Source organism: Canariomyces notabilis, assembly GCF_033297395.1.
Source record: "Canariomyces notabilis strain CBS 508.74 unplaced genomic scaffold N656scaffold_23, whole genome shotgun sequence".
Taxonomy (NCBI): domain Eukaryota; kingdom Fungi; phylum Ascomycota; class Sordariomycetes; order Sordariales; family Chaetomiaceae; genus Canariomyces; species Canariomyces notabilis.
The window spans coordinates 153,108-169,260 of NW_027041845.1; the positions used below are offsets into that span (position 1 = coordinate 153,108).

At 54.0% G+C, this 16,153-nt stretch overlaps 5 protein-coding genes across 5 annotated transcripts in view; 2 read left to right on the forward strand and 3 right to left on the reverse strand.

Annotated features, from left to right (window-relative positions):
* N656DRAFT_316829 (uncharacterized protein) overlaps nt 1-427 on the forward strand; it is a 2,229-nt gene extending 1,802 nt beyond the window's left edge. Inside the window, exon 3 of the mRNA XM_064809221.1 lies at nt 1-427. This exon is cut by the window's left edge and continues 35 nt beyond it. Within this exon, the coding sequence (XP_064667293.1) occupies nt 1-186 (186 nt within the window). The 3' untranslated portion in view covers nt 187-427.
* A 4,321-nt stretch (nt 428-4,748) lies between these two features.
* Nucleotides 4,749-6,916, forward strand: N656DRAFT_770740 (uncharacterized protein; the record flags this gene model as incomplete). Its single annotated transcript, XM_064813796.1, has 4 exons — nt 4,749-4,754; nt 4,992-5,081; nt 5,203-5,934; nt 5,993-6,916. The coding sequence occupies 4 exons, from the start codon at nt 4,749-4,751 to the stop codon at nt 6,914-6,916; spliced, it is 1,752 nt and encodes a 583-aa protein (XP_064667294.1).
* A 1,568-nt stretch (nt 6,917-8,484) lies between these two features.
* On the reverse strand, nt 8,485-9,639 carry N656DRAFT_791584 (Homeodomain-like protein; the record flags this gene model as incomplete). The annotated part of the gene is made up of 1 exon (XM_064816993.1): nt 8,485-9,639. The coding sequence occupies one exon, from the start codon at nt 9,637-9,639 to the stop codon at nt 8,485-8,487; it is 1,155 nt and encodes a 384-aa protein (XP_064667295.1).
* A 361-nt stretch (nt 9,640-10,000) lies between these two features.
* N656DRAFT_782561 (beta-lactamase/transpeptidase-like protein) lies at nt 10,001-12,461 on the reverse strand. The gene is made up of 4 exons (XM_064815785.1): nt 11,709-12,461; nt 11,486-11,608; nt 11,144-11,393; nt 10,001-11,059 (listed from the first exon to the last, which is right to left on the reverse strand). Exons 1-4 carry the CDS (start codon nt 12,244-12,246, stop codon nt 10,267-10,269), a joined length of 1,704 nt encoding a protein of 567 aa, XP_064667296.1. The 5' UTR covers nt 12,247-12,461; the 3' UTR covers nt 10,001-10,266.
* A 1,442-nt stretch (nt 12,462-13,903) lies between these two features.
* Nucleotides 13,904-15,861, reverse strand: N656DRAFT_838875 (cytochrome P450; the record flags this gene model as incomplete). Its single annotated transcript, XM_064818881.1, has 6 exons — nt 13,904-14,618; nt 14,686-14,789; nt 14,819-15,046; nt 15,098-15,491; nt 15,587-15,644; nt 15,711-15,861. The coding sequence occupies 6 exons, from the start codon at nt 15,859-15,861 to the stop codon at nt 13,904-13,906; spliced, it is 1,650 nt and encodes a 549-aa protein (XP_064667297.1).
* Nucleotides 15,862-16,153: the final 292 nt, after the last annotated feature.

Sequence of the window (16,153 nt, forward strand, 5' to 3'; positions counted from 1 at the left end):
ATCACCGAAGAGCTGTATTTCGAATCTGATGTCGAAGCGGCTCAATTCATTCTGGACCACCAGGGCCAACATCTGCTCGAAGACCGTAACGGCACGATCATGTTCCTAACTGCCAAAGCCGGCACACTCTTTGAAGGTCCGAGAGCTGCAGCATTTTCGCGCGTCGACATCAAGGGTCAAATCTAATGTCTGCACCGCTCACGTTATTCCTCCTACTATTCCTGACCCTCACGCTCGGCGAACCTGTCCAAGGGACCCTGAGTCATCCGAGCTGATTTTTGATCTTTCCACGTAAACTCTGCTTTTTGTACTCTGAGCCTGCGGACGGTAGCGAAACTGCTAGCCGCTGTCGCGTCGCGCTGCCTGCTTTGGGCGGTCGGTTCTCTTTCTCTACATGGCCTGATAAGGCTTGCCGATGAGCTCGGGCTTCCCCGGCACGTCACATATTTTGATCGCCCTCGGCTTCGAAAAGCTTTCTTGCATTTAACCTCGATCACCAGCGTTTTGCGAGCGACTCACCAGGAGCACTCGGAACAAACGCTGCATTATGCGGGGGACCGAGCTGGATACGACTGCCCTCGTCTCTTGATATGAGGCCGTGTCATGGATTGCTCCGATGACGGTGGCGGTGATGAGTTCCGACCGTTGAGGAAGCCACCACTCACTTATGTTGAGTCAAGGACTCTTCCGATCCAGCCTAGTGCTCTCTAGCAAGCCATTGGGCGACGGGGCAGGATCACAAGGCATCTGGAACTTTATTCCAGTGGCCCTGCGATCGAGGGCGTGTTTAGGGCATTATTTTCGGGTCCGGAGGACTCAACGTACCCCATGATGATACCCACGGAGGAGGCGGGAAAGAATTGGGATTAAACTCATCTACTCATTCTCCTCATCACAGGGGGTCAGAGGGTTGGTTGGCCCAAGGGGGTTTGGTCTGGAGTTTGGCGTTGTAGAGGTACATCATGTGTACGCAGCATTTTCCTCCGTAGCTTGAGGTACAGGTTAGTCCCAGCACGGGGCTGTAAGTTCAACACCTTTGTAGTTCCGTCCTCGCTGATGCGAAGTGTATGCCGTTAGTCCTGCCAGAGTCTATCGTTATTAAGTCCAAGTATGCCATGAACGAAGTCTGCCAGCCCACGGCGCATCATCGATTATATTGTCGCATATTAGGTCAAAATGAATTCTACAGTTCCGTTCGTTGCTGGGAGCATAGGCTGCAAGGCCATGATAAGGTGTTTATATCACGGTATAACAGTGGACATGCCATTCGCGGTTGGATCGTATATAGTATCACCCAATGAGACGCACGGCACAACAACCTGGAAACCTACGTAGAACTGTGTATTCAGCACTCGACAAAGCTGATAAAGTCCACTTTGTATGTATCCGTATCGGGCGCTGCCCTGATCAGCTGCACACCTTACCTTACTTTTCCCGGCCCACCCAGCGAGGGTACTACCTGGCTCTGGAACCAACCGCCGTAACTGTGCCGTTCTCACTAACCAACTTACGCCGTTGACGATGGTCACCCCAAAGTGCGAGTACCGTACCCAACCGAGACCGTGACCGCAACCACCTGGCTTACCGGGTATGCTGACAAGGCTGACCTGTTTGTAGGGCTGTGCTCGAGGGCTGTGGTATCAGTGATGAATTGGAGTATTGGACTCGGACTGATGCCCGGACTCTCAGCAGTATGTTTTCCTTCACCCCTGAGGATGTATTGTATTGTACAATTAACACGTGAGTATCTGGATACTGCAAGTATTCCGGGGATATCCATTTCGAGTCCGGGATTGTGCGGGGCATAGAACGGCTTGGCTTATTCTTCGGGATCCGGTACCTCTTACCCGGGTCGACGTCTGCCGGTAGTGATTCTTTGGGTTCCTCTGTATGTGGTGCCTTTTCTTCTTAGTGCGCCCAGCTGGCTGTTTCAGACAGGCCATTGTGAAGTTTCATGTGGTGATGGCCGCTGATCGGGACGGTCTGATCCGAGAGGGGCCTGGGCGGGCATGAAAGAAGTGGATTTGGAATATCGGTGTCGATCACTTGAATCGATCACTTGAATCCGGGGTAATCAACATGATCTTCACGGCATTGCCGTTAGCTACACCTGTATGTGGATGGATGCCAGCCCATTGCCCAACATACTCCCTTCGTCACCACAGGGATTACTGCCAGATTGTGGTCGGGATGCAGACGGTGCCTGCAGAGTGCAAGTTCATGCATGCAGCATTAGTTAAGGTAGGTGGTAGGAGCAGCGCAATGCAGGGGAGGCAAGAATGAACAGGCCCAGCCTGCATTCTATGCTGAGATGAGCGACGGTAAGTTTGAACATGAGCACCATGTTCAGATTCCCTCGAGTCTTCCTGTCTAATGTTGGACCTTGTCTAGTGTATGCATGTACTGTACAGTACTTCGTACTACCGGTAAGTACATGCAACAACAACCCTTGACAGCCGGCGTGGATCAGCCGCGCCCCGAGGAATGGCAGGGCTGGGACTCAAGGGTGGGGTAATCAAGAGCTCTCAGTTCTGTCATCGTCTTCGAAGTCAAGGTATGTATGTATGTATGTAACAAAGATGAGGTTGAAACGGAAGTGCAGGCACCTAGAACTTACTACATGGGCGTTGGTAGGCTGTACGAACAGAGATACGCTGAGCATGCCATGAGATGAGAGAAGTGGATTTGACCAGCTGGCGGTTATCAAGCTTCATACGGAGGTATATCATGGTCATTTTCGTGCCCTGAGGATGCGTCCATGTGTGGCCTCTGGGTGGTACCGACGGCCGTGGTGAAATCAATGGAAGGTTCTCAGAAGCGCAGATGCAACGGGAGCCTGCCGTTGTATTGGGACGGCATAGATTGGACTGCTGCAATGGTCCGCCGTTGGATGGCCGGCCACAGTCAATGAACCTGTGCGACATGCTCTCCCGTCTCGGTGTCCTGCACGCTGTTATTAGGTACGGTGCATCTCCATCAGATTGGGCTCCCTTTAGTGTACACTACTCGAGAGGGTGGCCAGCGCCCGGCAATACGCCACATGGAAGCGGATCCCTCAAAGCTGGTTCGCCACTTTTCCGCCTCTCGAGATAAAAGCAACTTAATAATGGCGATGGCGCAGCATGGCGTCCTAAACCCTCAACGTCGGTCGGCAATGGGGGACGGATCGTCACTGGCATGGTCTGCATGGTCGCTGCAATGCATAGATATGCCGCTTAAGCTCCGAAGGCCTGGAGCCGGGCGGCATGGGCCATCCCGGCCTTCTCCCCGCCGGGTCCCACTTCGTTCCTGCTGCGGAAAAGAGTGGCCAGTGATCTGGACTTGCTCGGCGGAAGGGTTCAAGTTGTCGAAGACGTGGTGCAGGAGCTCCCGTCCGAACTAACTTATACGCTAGCAGCACACCAGCTGCGCCATTTTTGACGCCCATCTGCCCAGCGCCACGCAAGCTTGAGAATGTGACTCGGTCAACCTGGAAGGCCTCTTCCTTCGGCCCAAAATTTCCTTTAATAACCAGCGGATTGGTGAGAACATCCATCAAGGCATCTGAGGCAGGTAGGCCTCTCCCAAGCCTCCTGGCAGCACTAGATCGGAACCTAGAGAGAGGGGAAACACGCCCGCGAGTCCGACAGTCTCAAGTTGGCTCAGTTACAAGTTGTATTCACAGCTCCAAGGTAGGAGGAGTCTGACACTGTGCTGGTAAGGCGGCCGGCGTGCGCCGAGAGACTGTATGTAAGGTACTGTTTTGTACTGTACGCAGGGAAGTTCAATCTGTGCCCCGCCATCACGCGTTAAATACTGGGAAAGCGGGGAGAAATATGGCGGGTCATCGCTCATCACCAAGCATTGCGATGCGATACATTTTGTATGGGATGCTGTCTTTCTTCCAAGACAGCCACTAACCGATCAATAGTTAAGAATCCTGTATTGGATGGACTGAGGAATTGTGTGGGAACCCCATGGTACAGTACGGAGGTACTGAACTGCGAATTTAGCCCTTAGGTTATCCAACACTGGTTGAGCCAATCCTTTGTGCTGCAGCCCCTCCCGGCTTCGCCCTTCCAACAATTTCCCTGGACTCGCTTGTCCACCCCGGTCCTAAGTCCTAACGCTATCATCCCCGGCCCCTTCCCCCCTTTAAGAGGTACTTTGCGCCCAGCTTATTTGCCCCTGGGATTGCCTCTTCCGCTGCCCACATCCTGCGCAACCGCCGAGAACTGCGGCAGACGACTTCCCCGCCAGCACCGCGACAACAAGAGGACGACGGAATCAAACTGTGCAGCTGATCAAAGGACAGGGTACGGTTACGATCGCTGAGTTCGCGACAAAAGGCAAAGGAGGACGAGACGTTATATCTGGGCAAAGGAGACTAGAGCTGCTACACCTATTCTGCACCCGCGGCCCGAAATAGCATCGGTTTTTCTATGCAGGGAACTCACGTCTTGGAAAAAGAAAGGTCTCAAAGGAACCAACAGCTTCAATTCTTTGCCACCCTGAGACAGGTTGAGACCAGCGGATTCGGAAAATTTACACTACCTACACTACTCCCGCTGTCACGCGCCCGCTTTCCGTCCGCAAATAAGACGCATCTCGACTTGCAACAACAATCCACGGCCACTCGACAGCTTCCCGCCGATCTGATCTGGCTTGACGCATAGGCTCCGAACTCAGCCAAACTGTCACTGGCTTCTAGTTACCTCTGTGCAACTTTTTCACTCCGCAATCCGTCCTACGGGCCGCACCTGACCACCATGAAGGTACGTCATTCCGGATGTGCCACGGCTACCTCCTATCGCCCCTTCTCTCTTGATGAATTCACCGCCGGTACCCAAGTGCAGCGTCAGCGTTGATTGCCTGGTGCGCATGATTATAAAACTCATGCATTAATACATAATAAACCGCTATCCTGCTCCTCATCCATATCCTTCAGTACAGCACTACACCATACACCTGTCATCCTGGGCTGTCAGCTAATTGCGATGCGTGCTTTCAAGGCTTTGCGGCGATCGATCAAGGGGGAGAAGGAGAAACCGCATATCAACATCGCCCCGAAATCTGCGGTTGCTATTGTCCCCCCCAAAAAGGTGTGTATCCCTAGCTATGACTGCTTTCTTCAGGCGCGGAACTTGCAAGCGATCTTGCCCTCCCGCCACTACTGCTAGTCGCCGCCGCCAGGGCAGCGCTGACATACCCGACGTGAACTAGGTTATTCGGGCGCTTTACGACTACGAAGCGACAAATCCACAAGAGCTAAGCTTCTCTCGTGGTGACTTTTTCCATGTAATCGGTCGCGAAAATGATCCAGACTGGTACGAAGCTTGCAACCCCGCTCTACCGGACGCTCGTGGCTTGGTGCCCGTTGCATACTTCCAGGCGCTTGGGCGTACCGAGCGTGATAGCGGGCAATCCCAACCAGACAGTGCGCGCTCTGCGAAACATCCTGATCATGACTCCGGTTACGGGGATGGGCCGACAACAACGTCGACGCCAGTGGCAAGCCAACGAAGCTCCAAGACGGGCAAGTCAGGTGCCATGGTTTACGGCGTTGTTGTGTATGACTTTCAGGCAGAAAGAGCAGATGAGCTGGAGGCGAAGGCTGGCGAGGCCATCATCGTCATTGCCCAGTCCAACCCCGAGTGGTTTGTGGCAAAGCCGATTGGGAGACTTGGCGGACCGGGCTTGATTCCGGTATCTTTCGTTGAGATCCGAGACATGGCGACTAACACGCCAGTTGCAAACCCGCAAGAGGCGGTGCGCAGGGCAGGGATTCCAAAGGTTGAGGAGTGGAAGAAGATGGCTGCCGATTACAAGAATTCCAGCATAACCCTCGGGAAGTTCGAGACAGGTGCACAGCCGCAAACAATCGAGCAAGGTATGGAGCGGATGAGCATTCAGCAGCCCAACGGAAGGGTCAGCCAGGTACCGACGTCCAATATGGTGAGTGCCGGCCCGGTTCGTCATCTGACGTAGTTCCTGTCCTGACATGTGCAATCAGCAGCAGCAACCGCAGCAGGCAGCGTACGCTGTACCGCAAAGCCAGGCCATCCAAAGCGTCCCCGCACCGCGATCGGTCTCGCAGATGTATGCACCAGTATCCGCTCGGATTCCTAGGTATTGCTTCGCGGAGGACAAGTACTGGTTCGTGATAGAGGCTGAGCTTGAGGATGGTCGCGTTTGGGAACTGGCGCGATACTACGAAGACTTCTACGACTTCCAGATCGCGCTGCTTACCGAATTCCCCGTTGAAGCAGGGACGACTGGAAAGAAGCAGCGAACACTACCGTACATGCCCGGTCCCGTTAACTACGTGACCGATGCAATCACGGAAGGCCGTCGACACAACTTGGACGCTTACGTGAAAAGCTTGCTGGCCCAGCCGCCTTACATCTCGAAATGCAACCTGGTAAAGCAGTTCTTTGCGCCGAGGGAAGGCGATTACGAGATAGACCCAAGTGCGCTTGATGAAGAATACCGCTTATCTGCCGGGTCTCGGCCGTCCTCGACAGACTCGCCTATTGATGGCGGATCGCGCCAGTCGTCCAGACAGAACCTCGACGGTAGCGGTTCGGGCTATGGGGGTATGGGCTCCACTGCCCGCCAACCCGCAATGACCCGCCAGGCCTCGTCGCTATCCCAGCCATCACAGACATCCCTGTCGCCTGGCGTTCAGCAAGCCGGTGCACAGATGAAGGTGAAGCTAAGTTACAACGGTGACATTATTGCCATCAAAGTGCCGTCGGATATCTCTTTCCAGAACCTCTACGAAAGGATCGTCGACCGGCTCAAGATTCCTCCCGGGGATCCACCCCAGTTGTCGTACAAGGACGAAGCCACCGGCGACAAGCCTCCGCTGATGAGCAACCACGATCTCGACATTGCATTGCAGCGCAATGAGAAACTTCTGTTATACGTTGAGTGACGTGTCCCTGTCAAGTCTTCTTTGCCCCCCTGGTGCTCTCCGAGGGGTGCTCTTATGGAATGTTGCTTCTTCTTTTATCACTTTGCGAAAGAATACCCGAGTTGTTTTCGTTATCTCCCACATTGGGCGGCCAATATTCAAACGAGTGATGTTCCTGGCTCCCGGCCCGAGATGGAGTCGCTTGTACCGGAGACAACCGACGATCGCGATGGCGGACTAGGGGCCTCTAAGTCCACTTCCAGGATGGCCATCATCGCGGCGCGCGAACCTCCCAATCACCTTTATACCGCTCGCATTGCCTTGTTGACACGTTCAGTACGATGAGATTTCGCGGTGCAGTTCTCGACATGGCATAATACCCCTATTGATGTTTGCACTCGATGCTGCGATTCGGGAAGCTTACGGGCGAAGGGGATATGATACGTTATGGGACAGTTCTGCGGGAATCAAGATGGCGTTGTTTTTATTTCTGGTCATGGGTCCGCGATGGTCCGCTCGGGGCTGGCTTCTCAGCCCTTTTCGTGTTTTTACTGAATATGTTTGGATGGAATGATGGAATGTCGTGTGGATGCGGAAAATACGGGGGGCCACAATCGCAGCTTGAGGCTAGCCGCGTGGGTTAGGATGAGCTACGAGGTTACCTGGGATGGTAACGGCGTGATGAGGCAAGGACGGACTGTGCGGACGGATGGTTTTGATGGCTGGATGACGTATACGGCATGGGAAATGAATCTGGCAGGCTAAGGTCCTGGTTTACTTGGTTGAAAGGGCATCTACCTCTTTTCGTAGCGGGTATTTTAGGGCGCGGTATTTTGGGGGGTGGATGAGCTGCGATACTGGCGCAGGTGGTGGACAAGCTTGGGCAGCGGTCAGTCATTTGACTTGAACGAATTGAGGAGTCTCGATAACCCAGTGTGTCGAATTTGCCGTGGCCCAAGGTCTGTGTGCAATTCACCCGCATGATGATGTTGTGAAATGTGCTCGCCATTGGCTCTCGGCAGAATTGTCGAGTCAACCAGAGAGTCATCAGCCAGCTATTAAAGCATAAGTCAGGTACGGCAATTCATTTCCTTCCTCAATACCTAGGCATTATCGTAAGGAAATGAGGGAGAAAAAAGCATGGTGGTATATTGCATAACTACCCCGATACATGGAAGCCTCATGCAAACAAACCCGGGAATAAAACATAGGCATTCAGCAGCTGGAAACCCATCCCTCGCCGCCCATCCCTAGTGTGTCTCCTATTTCGCCTCGAGCGCCTTGTCCGGACCGGTAATACACCTGATAAAAAAAGAGCAGAATACGTGATCTGGAACGGGGTTCTTCTTCTTCAGGACAGAGTCGGTCGTCGTTGGAGCAGATTGTGGGGGATGAAGGTGATCGACCCGCTGTTGTATGTGCCACCGCTGAACACGTTCACCTAGTCCCCTCGCTGAGAAATACTAAGAGAGAAACAGGAAAGAAGAGGGGAAGAGAGATAATGTAACGAGCCAGGAGCGGAAGTATATCACTCTCTTTTTTCCTGCGTACTTCGCTCGCAGCGAGACGCGATACCTTCCTACCTCCCCTTACACTACCACGTGAGTCGACATGTGCTCCACGGCCTCCTTGATGGTCCGCAGCATGCGCTGGTTGACGCAAAAGGGACAGCGCAGCGGGCGGTCCGTGACCGACACGGGGCCACCGCTGGGGATCGGGGTGAGGGTGAGGTCCTCGCCGCCAGGGCCGCTGCCGGCGGAGCCGGGCTGGGGCGTTGGGGCGATGAAGCGCGGCCCCGAGGCGGAACCGCTGGGCGTGGCCCGCGCGGGCGTCGACATGGCGTTGACGGCTGCCGCTGCGTGCTGCACGTAGGCCGCCTGCCCGGGCATGCCGCCCAGCGGGGGCAGGCCACGCTCGGCACGCTCACGCTCCTCGCGCGCCGCGGCGGCCTGGGCCTCGGCGTCGGCTTCTTCCTGCTGCAGCGCGCGCAGGGCGTTTTGCAGGACGACCTCCGGGTCCTCGTCGGGGTACATGGAGGCGTCGCCGTGGTGGCCGCTAATTGCCTGGCCGGGCGACGGCTGGGGGTTGTCGAGGCGGCGGAGGATCTCGTCGCGCACGCGGGCGCAGGTGGCCAGGCTGGCCTCGACTCCGACGACGCGCTGGACCGTGTCACGGATGGAGGATGGCGAGGCGTCGGCGGTGATGGTCATGAAGCGCGGCACGGCATCGGCGAGGTACTCGATGTCGTCGGCCGGGTTGGGGCCGGTGCCGTGGCGGCGCTGGCGGCGGATGAGCAGGCCGTAGCGCTTCTTGAAGCGGTGGATCCATCCGGGAGAAAACTCGGGTGGAGTCTCGTCCTTGTAGCGCGGGAGCTGGGAGAAGATGCTCTTGGCCTTTTCGGCGAGTTCCTCGTTGGACGGGTGGCGGCCGCTGTTGACGACCTGCTGGTGCCAGAGCAGAACGAGTTTCTCAACATCGGGCCAGTTGCCGAATCGCAGGCGCGACCCGGACAGCTGGGAGTCGCCATCGAGGCGGGCGTATTTGGGCGAGAGGGAGTGCGAGACTGTCGATTGCGAAATAGTCTGGTTGTATTGGTTCTGGAACCAGTCGATGCAGGCCTTGTGGCTCGGGCGCACCGGCTGGGAGCTGGCCCAGCGACGTAGGGCGCGTCGCTGGTCGAGGGTCAAAGAATGGCGTTCTTTGACGGGCGTCGTCGCAGCCTCGGGCGCGATTTCGGCCGACATGGCGACGCGATGCGCGACAACTCTTGGCGGTTGAATAATCTCAATTGGGATTGCGAGGGTTTGGAGTTTAGAGAGGAATTCGAGATAATCGGATATGCCTCTTTAGAAGGTGAGATGCGAAGGGCTGCTGCGCTGGTGAGATCGTTGTATTGAGGACTTGCCGTGAGTTTGCGGAAAGAGATCGAGGCGGGGAAGGACGAGGGCTGGCATACACGTGTAAAAATGGGGCGAGTTGTGGCTCGATGTCAGCACAGACTGTCCCTGATTGGCTGAAACTGCTCAGCACACCGTGCACTTGCAACATGCAACAGTTGAGGAGAGAGACGGTAATCGCGTTTTGCAGTAATGAGAGTTCGGGTAGCCCGTATACCGTACAGCAACACCTAAAATCCTCAAATTTCAATTCATAACAGCCTCGTCTGCATTGCACATGTCCATATGTCATGAACAGCTGTCTGACAAGTACCAGTCAGATGCACCGGCATATCGGCGATGTTTGTTAACTTAGCCATGGGTTGCTCCTCTATATGGAATATCTGCAGCCAAGATACCATGCGGCATTTAGCCGTATGGCGTCTTCTACCAGATTTTCAAAATTTAAGAGAGACAAGAATATCCGTACAGGAATTAGTCTCTTCTACGTAAGGTCTTCTTTAAGATTGGGACCTCCAGCGCCGTTGCGCGTCCATCCTCGCCAACTTCAAAAACGAACAAATCCGCTGGATGACCCCCGTACCGGAGGCCGTCCACCGCGCCCCATGACGCGCACAGTTCATCGGCTGGCTGCCCTAAAGCGCCATACACCGCTCGGAATGCGGTTCTGTTGCCGTCTGTCAGGGTCGTTGGATATAGCCATGCCCCGAACTCGGCTCCCAGCTCCCCACCGACTACCCCTCCCACGGCCTCGAACATGTTGGTCCCGTTGCTTAGAAGGCTGGCGAGGAACATGCCAGGCTCGTCTGGAAGAAGAGTGATTTCGGCGGATGAGTTATCGGGGAGTGTGTAATTGCCGGCGAAATTGACCCGTGCCTGTTCCCTGGCGGCATGTTCGCCCGCCACGAGCCATGTGGTCGTGACGAGGGTCTGCAAAGCGCTGTACACCGACCCGGCTGAAGGTCCGGCCACGAGGAGCGATATTCCAATGTTATGGTCGGGAGAGAGCCCTAGCAGGCTGAGATACTGGCCGATGCCGCCATTCTTCGAGTACACGTCAACAGTCCGCGTCGTGTTGGACGACCGCTCAACGGGCACCCTCAGTCGCAAGATTTCCCATGGTCTGCCGACCGATACCAAGGGGCTGGACGTGTGCGAGATAGGTTTCAACCATTTTCGGGTCGCCTGGGCAGAAACAAGCGAGGAATTGAGGATGGACCGGCCAATCTCGCTGAGGTCGGCCACGGACTGGATATACGCTCCGGCCCTATGATATTCATGAGGTCGAACTCAAACAAACAGCCGAACAAACACAAAAACGGGGCGGGGTCAGGTCGTCGAGCTAACTTACGGCGCCTCATCTCCTAGGTCCTCGGTCCAGCCGTCTACAACGACTGCATCACTATCGTTCGCTGGAGTCGACAGGAATGTCCGCGTTAGCCCGAGGGGCTTCAACAACTCGTCCTCGACCAGGCTGGCAAAATTTTGCCCGGTGATGTTTTCAACGGCATACGCCAGGATTTGAAAGGCCATATTCGAGTATATCGGGGAGTGGTAGGCCGGCAAAACCGGCCACCGTTCCAGCATCATTGCCATTGACTCTATGTGTAGGCGCGCCGCCGTCAGCATGTCACGCCAAGCGTGGCAACAAAAGCTAGATATGAGGCGGTCTGTTCAATTCCTCTCAACTCACCCTCTCTTGTGCATGCTCTGACGCCGGCGGCGGCCGTGCCGCACTGGACAATCTCCGACTCGTCCAACGTGGGAAGTCCCGGAAGACCGGAGGGGAACATGGCCGAGACGTCTCCGAAGGAATCTAACAAAACATTTAGTTTCTATCCTCATCATTTGATTTTCTGCGCCTTCCGAGACAATCTACGCCCAGGCCTGAAGCAGAGCGACACTGGTGCACCTACAATCTCTTCCGATGCCGCTCATCTGACTGGCCAGCGCTCCGAGGGTGACCTCAGACCACTGAACGTGGTCAATAGCGTTGCCTGCCGGTCCGCGGCCGGCAGCTTCGGGTTCAGGAACATACTTGGTGACCGGCTCGTCCCAGTACCTGTCCGACAGGCTGGACAGGATGGTGTACACGGTCACCAGTTTGGAGATGCTGCCAATTCGATACAGGGTCCCGGGTCCAACCTGAGCCGGGCGTGCGCTTCGGGAGCTGTTTGTGCTAACCGTTGGCGTGTGGTAGTATTCATAGATTGGCTCCTCGGCTTGAGGGCTAAACACTTGGATGGAAAACGAGGTGGTGCTGTTGTCAAGCTGCCCACTGGAAAGAGCCTGAGCGAGCGCCTCATCGAAGGCGGCTTTGGCCGCGTTCAACGCCGGAGAGGAGACCGGGTCCGTGACTGCTGGGTAAGCTGGCCCGAGTAAGGGACAGTTTTGTCCATGACTGAGCCGAGCGAGGGTGAAGGAGAGGAAGATGTTGCGCAAGAACAACCCCATTTTGAATTTGAGAGCACGACTGGTTTGCATTGAATTCCCATAAATTGGATACTAGTAGCTCCAAGCCGTTCTAGGGACTACATGTATGGAATTAATATATCACTCGAAGAATTTTCACTTAACTCTCATCCAGGAGCTGGGTACTGGTTCCTTTTATCTCTCCGAGACTCACATGCACCCTGCGAAGCGAAATATGCCCTGCTTATGCCCTGCGGGGAATCGTCGTCATTTTCCCGGTTGCTGTGAGGCTGAGTCTCTTGGGAGGTATGGTAACCAATGGTAAAGTCCCAATTGACCAGACTCCCGTTTCTTCGACTTTCTTTCGTCTAAGCCACTACTACTCCTTTCACGCGACAAGTGTACTGTAGGTCCGACCTGGAAAACGTGCTTAGGTAATGACATTGAGAGATGCATTGATTGCTCAAATTACACAGTTACACTCCTGATTTGTCATATTCGTATTGCTTTGGCCTGCGGTGCCTGGGACCTGGGTTGCCAGGGCCAAGGATAGGTGCGCCAGATTGTCTGATCAGAGAGAACTTACACTCACTAGCCTATAGTCATGTTCGCGGATGGCCGCGTAAGGCTCAACTGAAAGCGGCATCCATGGAGAGATGAACTTTTGGTGCCTAGCTTTTGTACAACATTAGGTGACGCGGATGTGACCCTTCATACGCGGGCTTACCTGGGCAAGGGGCCGGCCGAGGATTGCAAGAGCGCAAGACTGGAAAGTTCGCAATGCGCACCTTAACCCACTGGAGGTAGGCAACTCAACATGTATACCAGCCGTCAACATCCTGGAAACTGCTCAGAGTGTTTGAATCTGAGTACCGGTACTCCTTTGATGATGCCAGCTGTTGAATACCTACTTAGGTACCTAGTCATTACTACCTAACTTATGGAAGTGCTCCCTCCACCATTCATCTTGAGAAATTCAAGCTTTCAGCTACGTTAAAAATCTCTAAAAGAACTGAGATTGTATATTCTATATGATCAGGCTATAGGTAGGCAAGGTACTGGAGGTATGTACATACTATAAACTTGAACACTAAATTAGTAAATGATATCATGTATGGGTACCTACGGTGATGATGTATTTTGGCACTAATACCTTACATTGGCTGAAATGGTGTTGCTTCCTGATTTCGAATGAGATCTATCTAGTAAGGTATCTGTTACTAGTACCTAGTATACTACTAGACAGGTTTAGTAAACTAGCAAGAAACCAATAGATTGATGAGACAATTCCAGGGGAAAGAAGTCACCCTTCAAGCAAAAGGAGCCGTTAGCCACTGAGACCTAGTAACAGGGACCGGCTAGTGAGGGAACTTCTGTTACCTACTTATAACAACATAACAACTTTGACCGCCTACTAGTAGAGCTTCAAGTTGATAAAATGTATACAATTGCAGCTCGGGATGATGGTGCCTACTTCCTAAGGGGGCTAAGGTCGGTAGGTAGGTAACTTTGTAAGGTACCTTAGGCACCCAGCAGCCTAGTACCCTCCTCTCATTCATACTGGAAGGTACTACCGCGACGTCAATCTTGGCTCTTCAGAGCAAAGAATGAGATTCATGAAGGGGCGTTCGGCAAACTTACTTCATTTCCTATCGTAATATATGTGAAACGCCTTACTGGTTGAAAGTTGAAACTCTTCTTATCCTTTCTTAGGGCATCGAGTAGTGATATCGACGATTACATCCATGCCATCTATGGGTCCGTTGATGCCCAACGACGGTACTGTGTCATTCATGAGAGGGAACGGCGGGATTCTGCCAATGTTCGGGCTGCCATCCTTCGAGGGACGACTTGCTGTCTCATCTAGTGGGGCCCCTGCCGCCAGTCTGACATCGAATCGGCGCAACAGAATGGCAATGAAGCCGAACACCTCTTCCTTGGCGAGCGTTTTGCCGGCGCACATGGTCGCCCCGCCCCCGAAAGGGCGGAACGATGGATGTCGTGCCAGGCTTTTCTTGTCCAAGAACCGCGAGGGATCAAAGTTATTGACCGTCGGGCCCCAGACCTTCTCGTTCGTGTGAAGTTGGCGGAAGGGGATCATGAGAGAATTCCCTGCCTGGAAAACTTTGCCCCCAATGACGCATGTTTTGGTTACCTCGCGGATTGCTCCAGCCCCATTTCGGAGGCGTAATGTCTCGTTGAAAATCGCTTCGAGTCTGGGGCTGTTGGCGCTAAGATACATGACATCCAACTGCTCGTCTTGGTCTTCACCTCCAGAACTAGGAGATGCCACGGAAGGTGGCGGCTGCCGCCAAGCGGCTTCGGTTTCTTGCTTAACAGCCAGAAAGAGGGATTCGTCATAAAGAAGATATGCCAGAATCCAAAAGGTGACATTGTACTCATTAGAGATCGCACTGACGGTTTCTCCATTAGCTTCATGTTCGGTCAACTTTGATCTAGACGGCTGATGATCGGACTCACGCCCAGTAGCTCATTAGCAGCATTGCGGCGCGCGACTCGACGTCAATGCCAACGAGGTCCATGACGGGAAGCAACTGCTTAAGAACCCACGCCTCTTCTCCTTTCTGTCGGCCGGACTCTGGATGAATTTCACCAGAGCAGCCATCAGCGCCTTTTGGGGCTTGGCCACCGGTGTCTCAAAGAGGCCTGTGCCGAAGCCAAAGACAACCATCCACGCGTATCGGTTGAAGCTGATCATGTGCTCAACAATATCCGGGTCGATGTTGTGGAGGTGGTTCCCGAAGAAGGATCGTGTGACAGCATCAACGATCACCAGGCGACAGAGTGAGTACAAGGATAACCGACGGCGAATCTCCTCGTTCTGTGTGGTGAGGGCGCAGTCGCCACACCAAAGACACCTCTCGCGAGATACCATCTGGCAATTGTCTAGCAGTCCGTCAGGGCCGAACTGCATGGACTTGGATGCCGATGACAAAAATGCCTGAGACAACTTCTCCTCGTGCTCCCCGGGAAGAAGTTGCTTTTTATAAACCGCCTCCACGAAGTGGATCAAGTCGAGTTGGTCCGGGTTCAGGGGGTTATTGGGGATATAGCACCAATCTCCGGGCTGTGGCTTGTGCCAGGCACGCTCAAATGCTTCCGGTTTGACGTTGAAGTTCCTGAGTAACCGGCCCAGCAATCCGTCGAAGCTGAGTCCCTCACTATCACGAAAGGCGGCAGTGACGTCGGCGGGCTCAGTGATAATATAGATCTTTTTTCCTAGAACACGGACGGCGAATATCTCGTGGCTGCGGTTCATGTAGTTCCTGTAAGCGGACGGAAGACTGCGATCAGTAAACCACACAGCCGAGAACTTATCATGCCTATCGCCTAATTCTGCACAATTCAGAGGCCAACTCACAAGCCGCGCTCTAGAAGCTTATCAGAAGCTCTGAAGAAGGCAAGTGTGTGACCGACATCTGGGTTCGGATGATTAGAAAACGCGCCCCAGCCAAACAGAATCGTTTACAATGGGGGAGTCGTACATGGGATCCAATACGGAAGCTCTTTTGGATCGGATGGCCGCATCAGGGGCTTCATAGTGAACATCCAGAAACGCCACAGTAGAAGCAGCCATGCTAAAACCAGGATAGCTGTCACGGGGAACGGTACCTCATGTAACAGTTCCCGGATCATGTTGTCCAAATTCACGTATTGAATGAGAGGACTGAGGGCAGTGGGTCGGGTCGTGAGAGCGCAACGGGAGCAAGCAACTTGAACAATTAGATGGGTAACGGCCGATGATGCCTGCCAGTGCTTTCAATAGGGGGTGTCTACCGGTATTGGTAGAGGAACTGTCTTTCTCATTTATACAACAGCTGTGTCATCTTGCCCTTTTGGTACCTAGGTAGAGTCTTAGAGAGCCATTTCGATTGACAGGCAACCAATGCTCCCATCTTCTTGCTCTGTCTTCTTCTTGCGAATATCC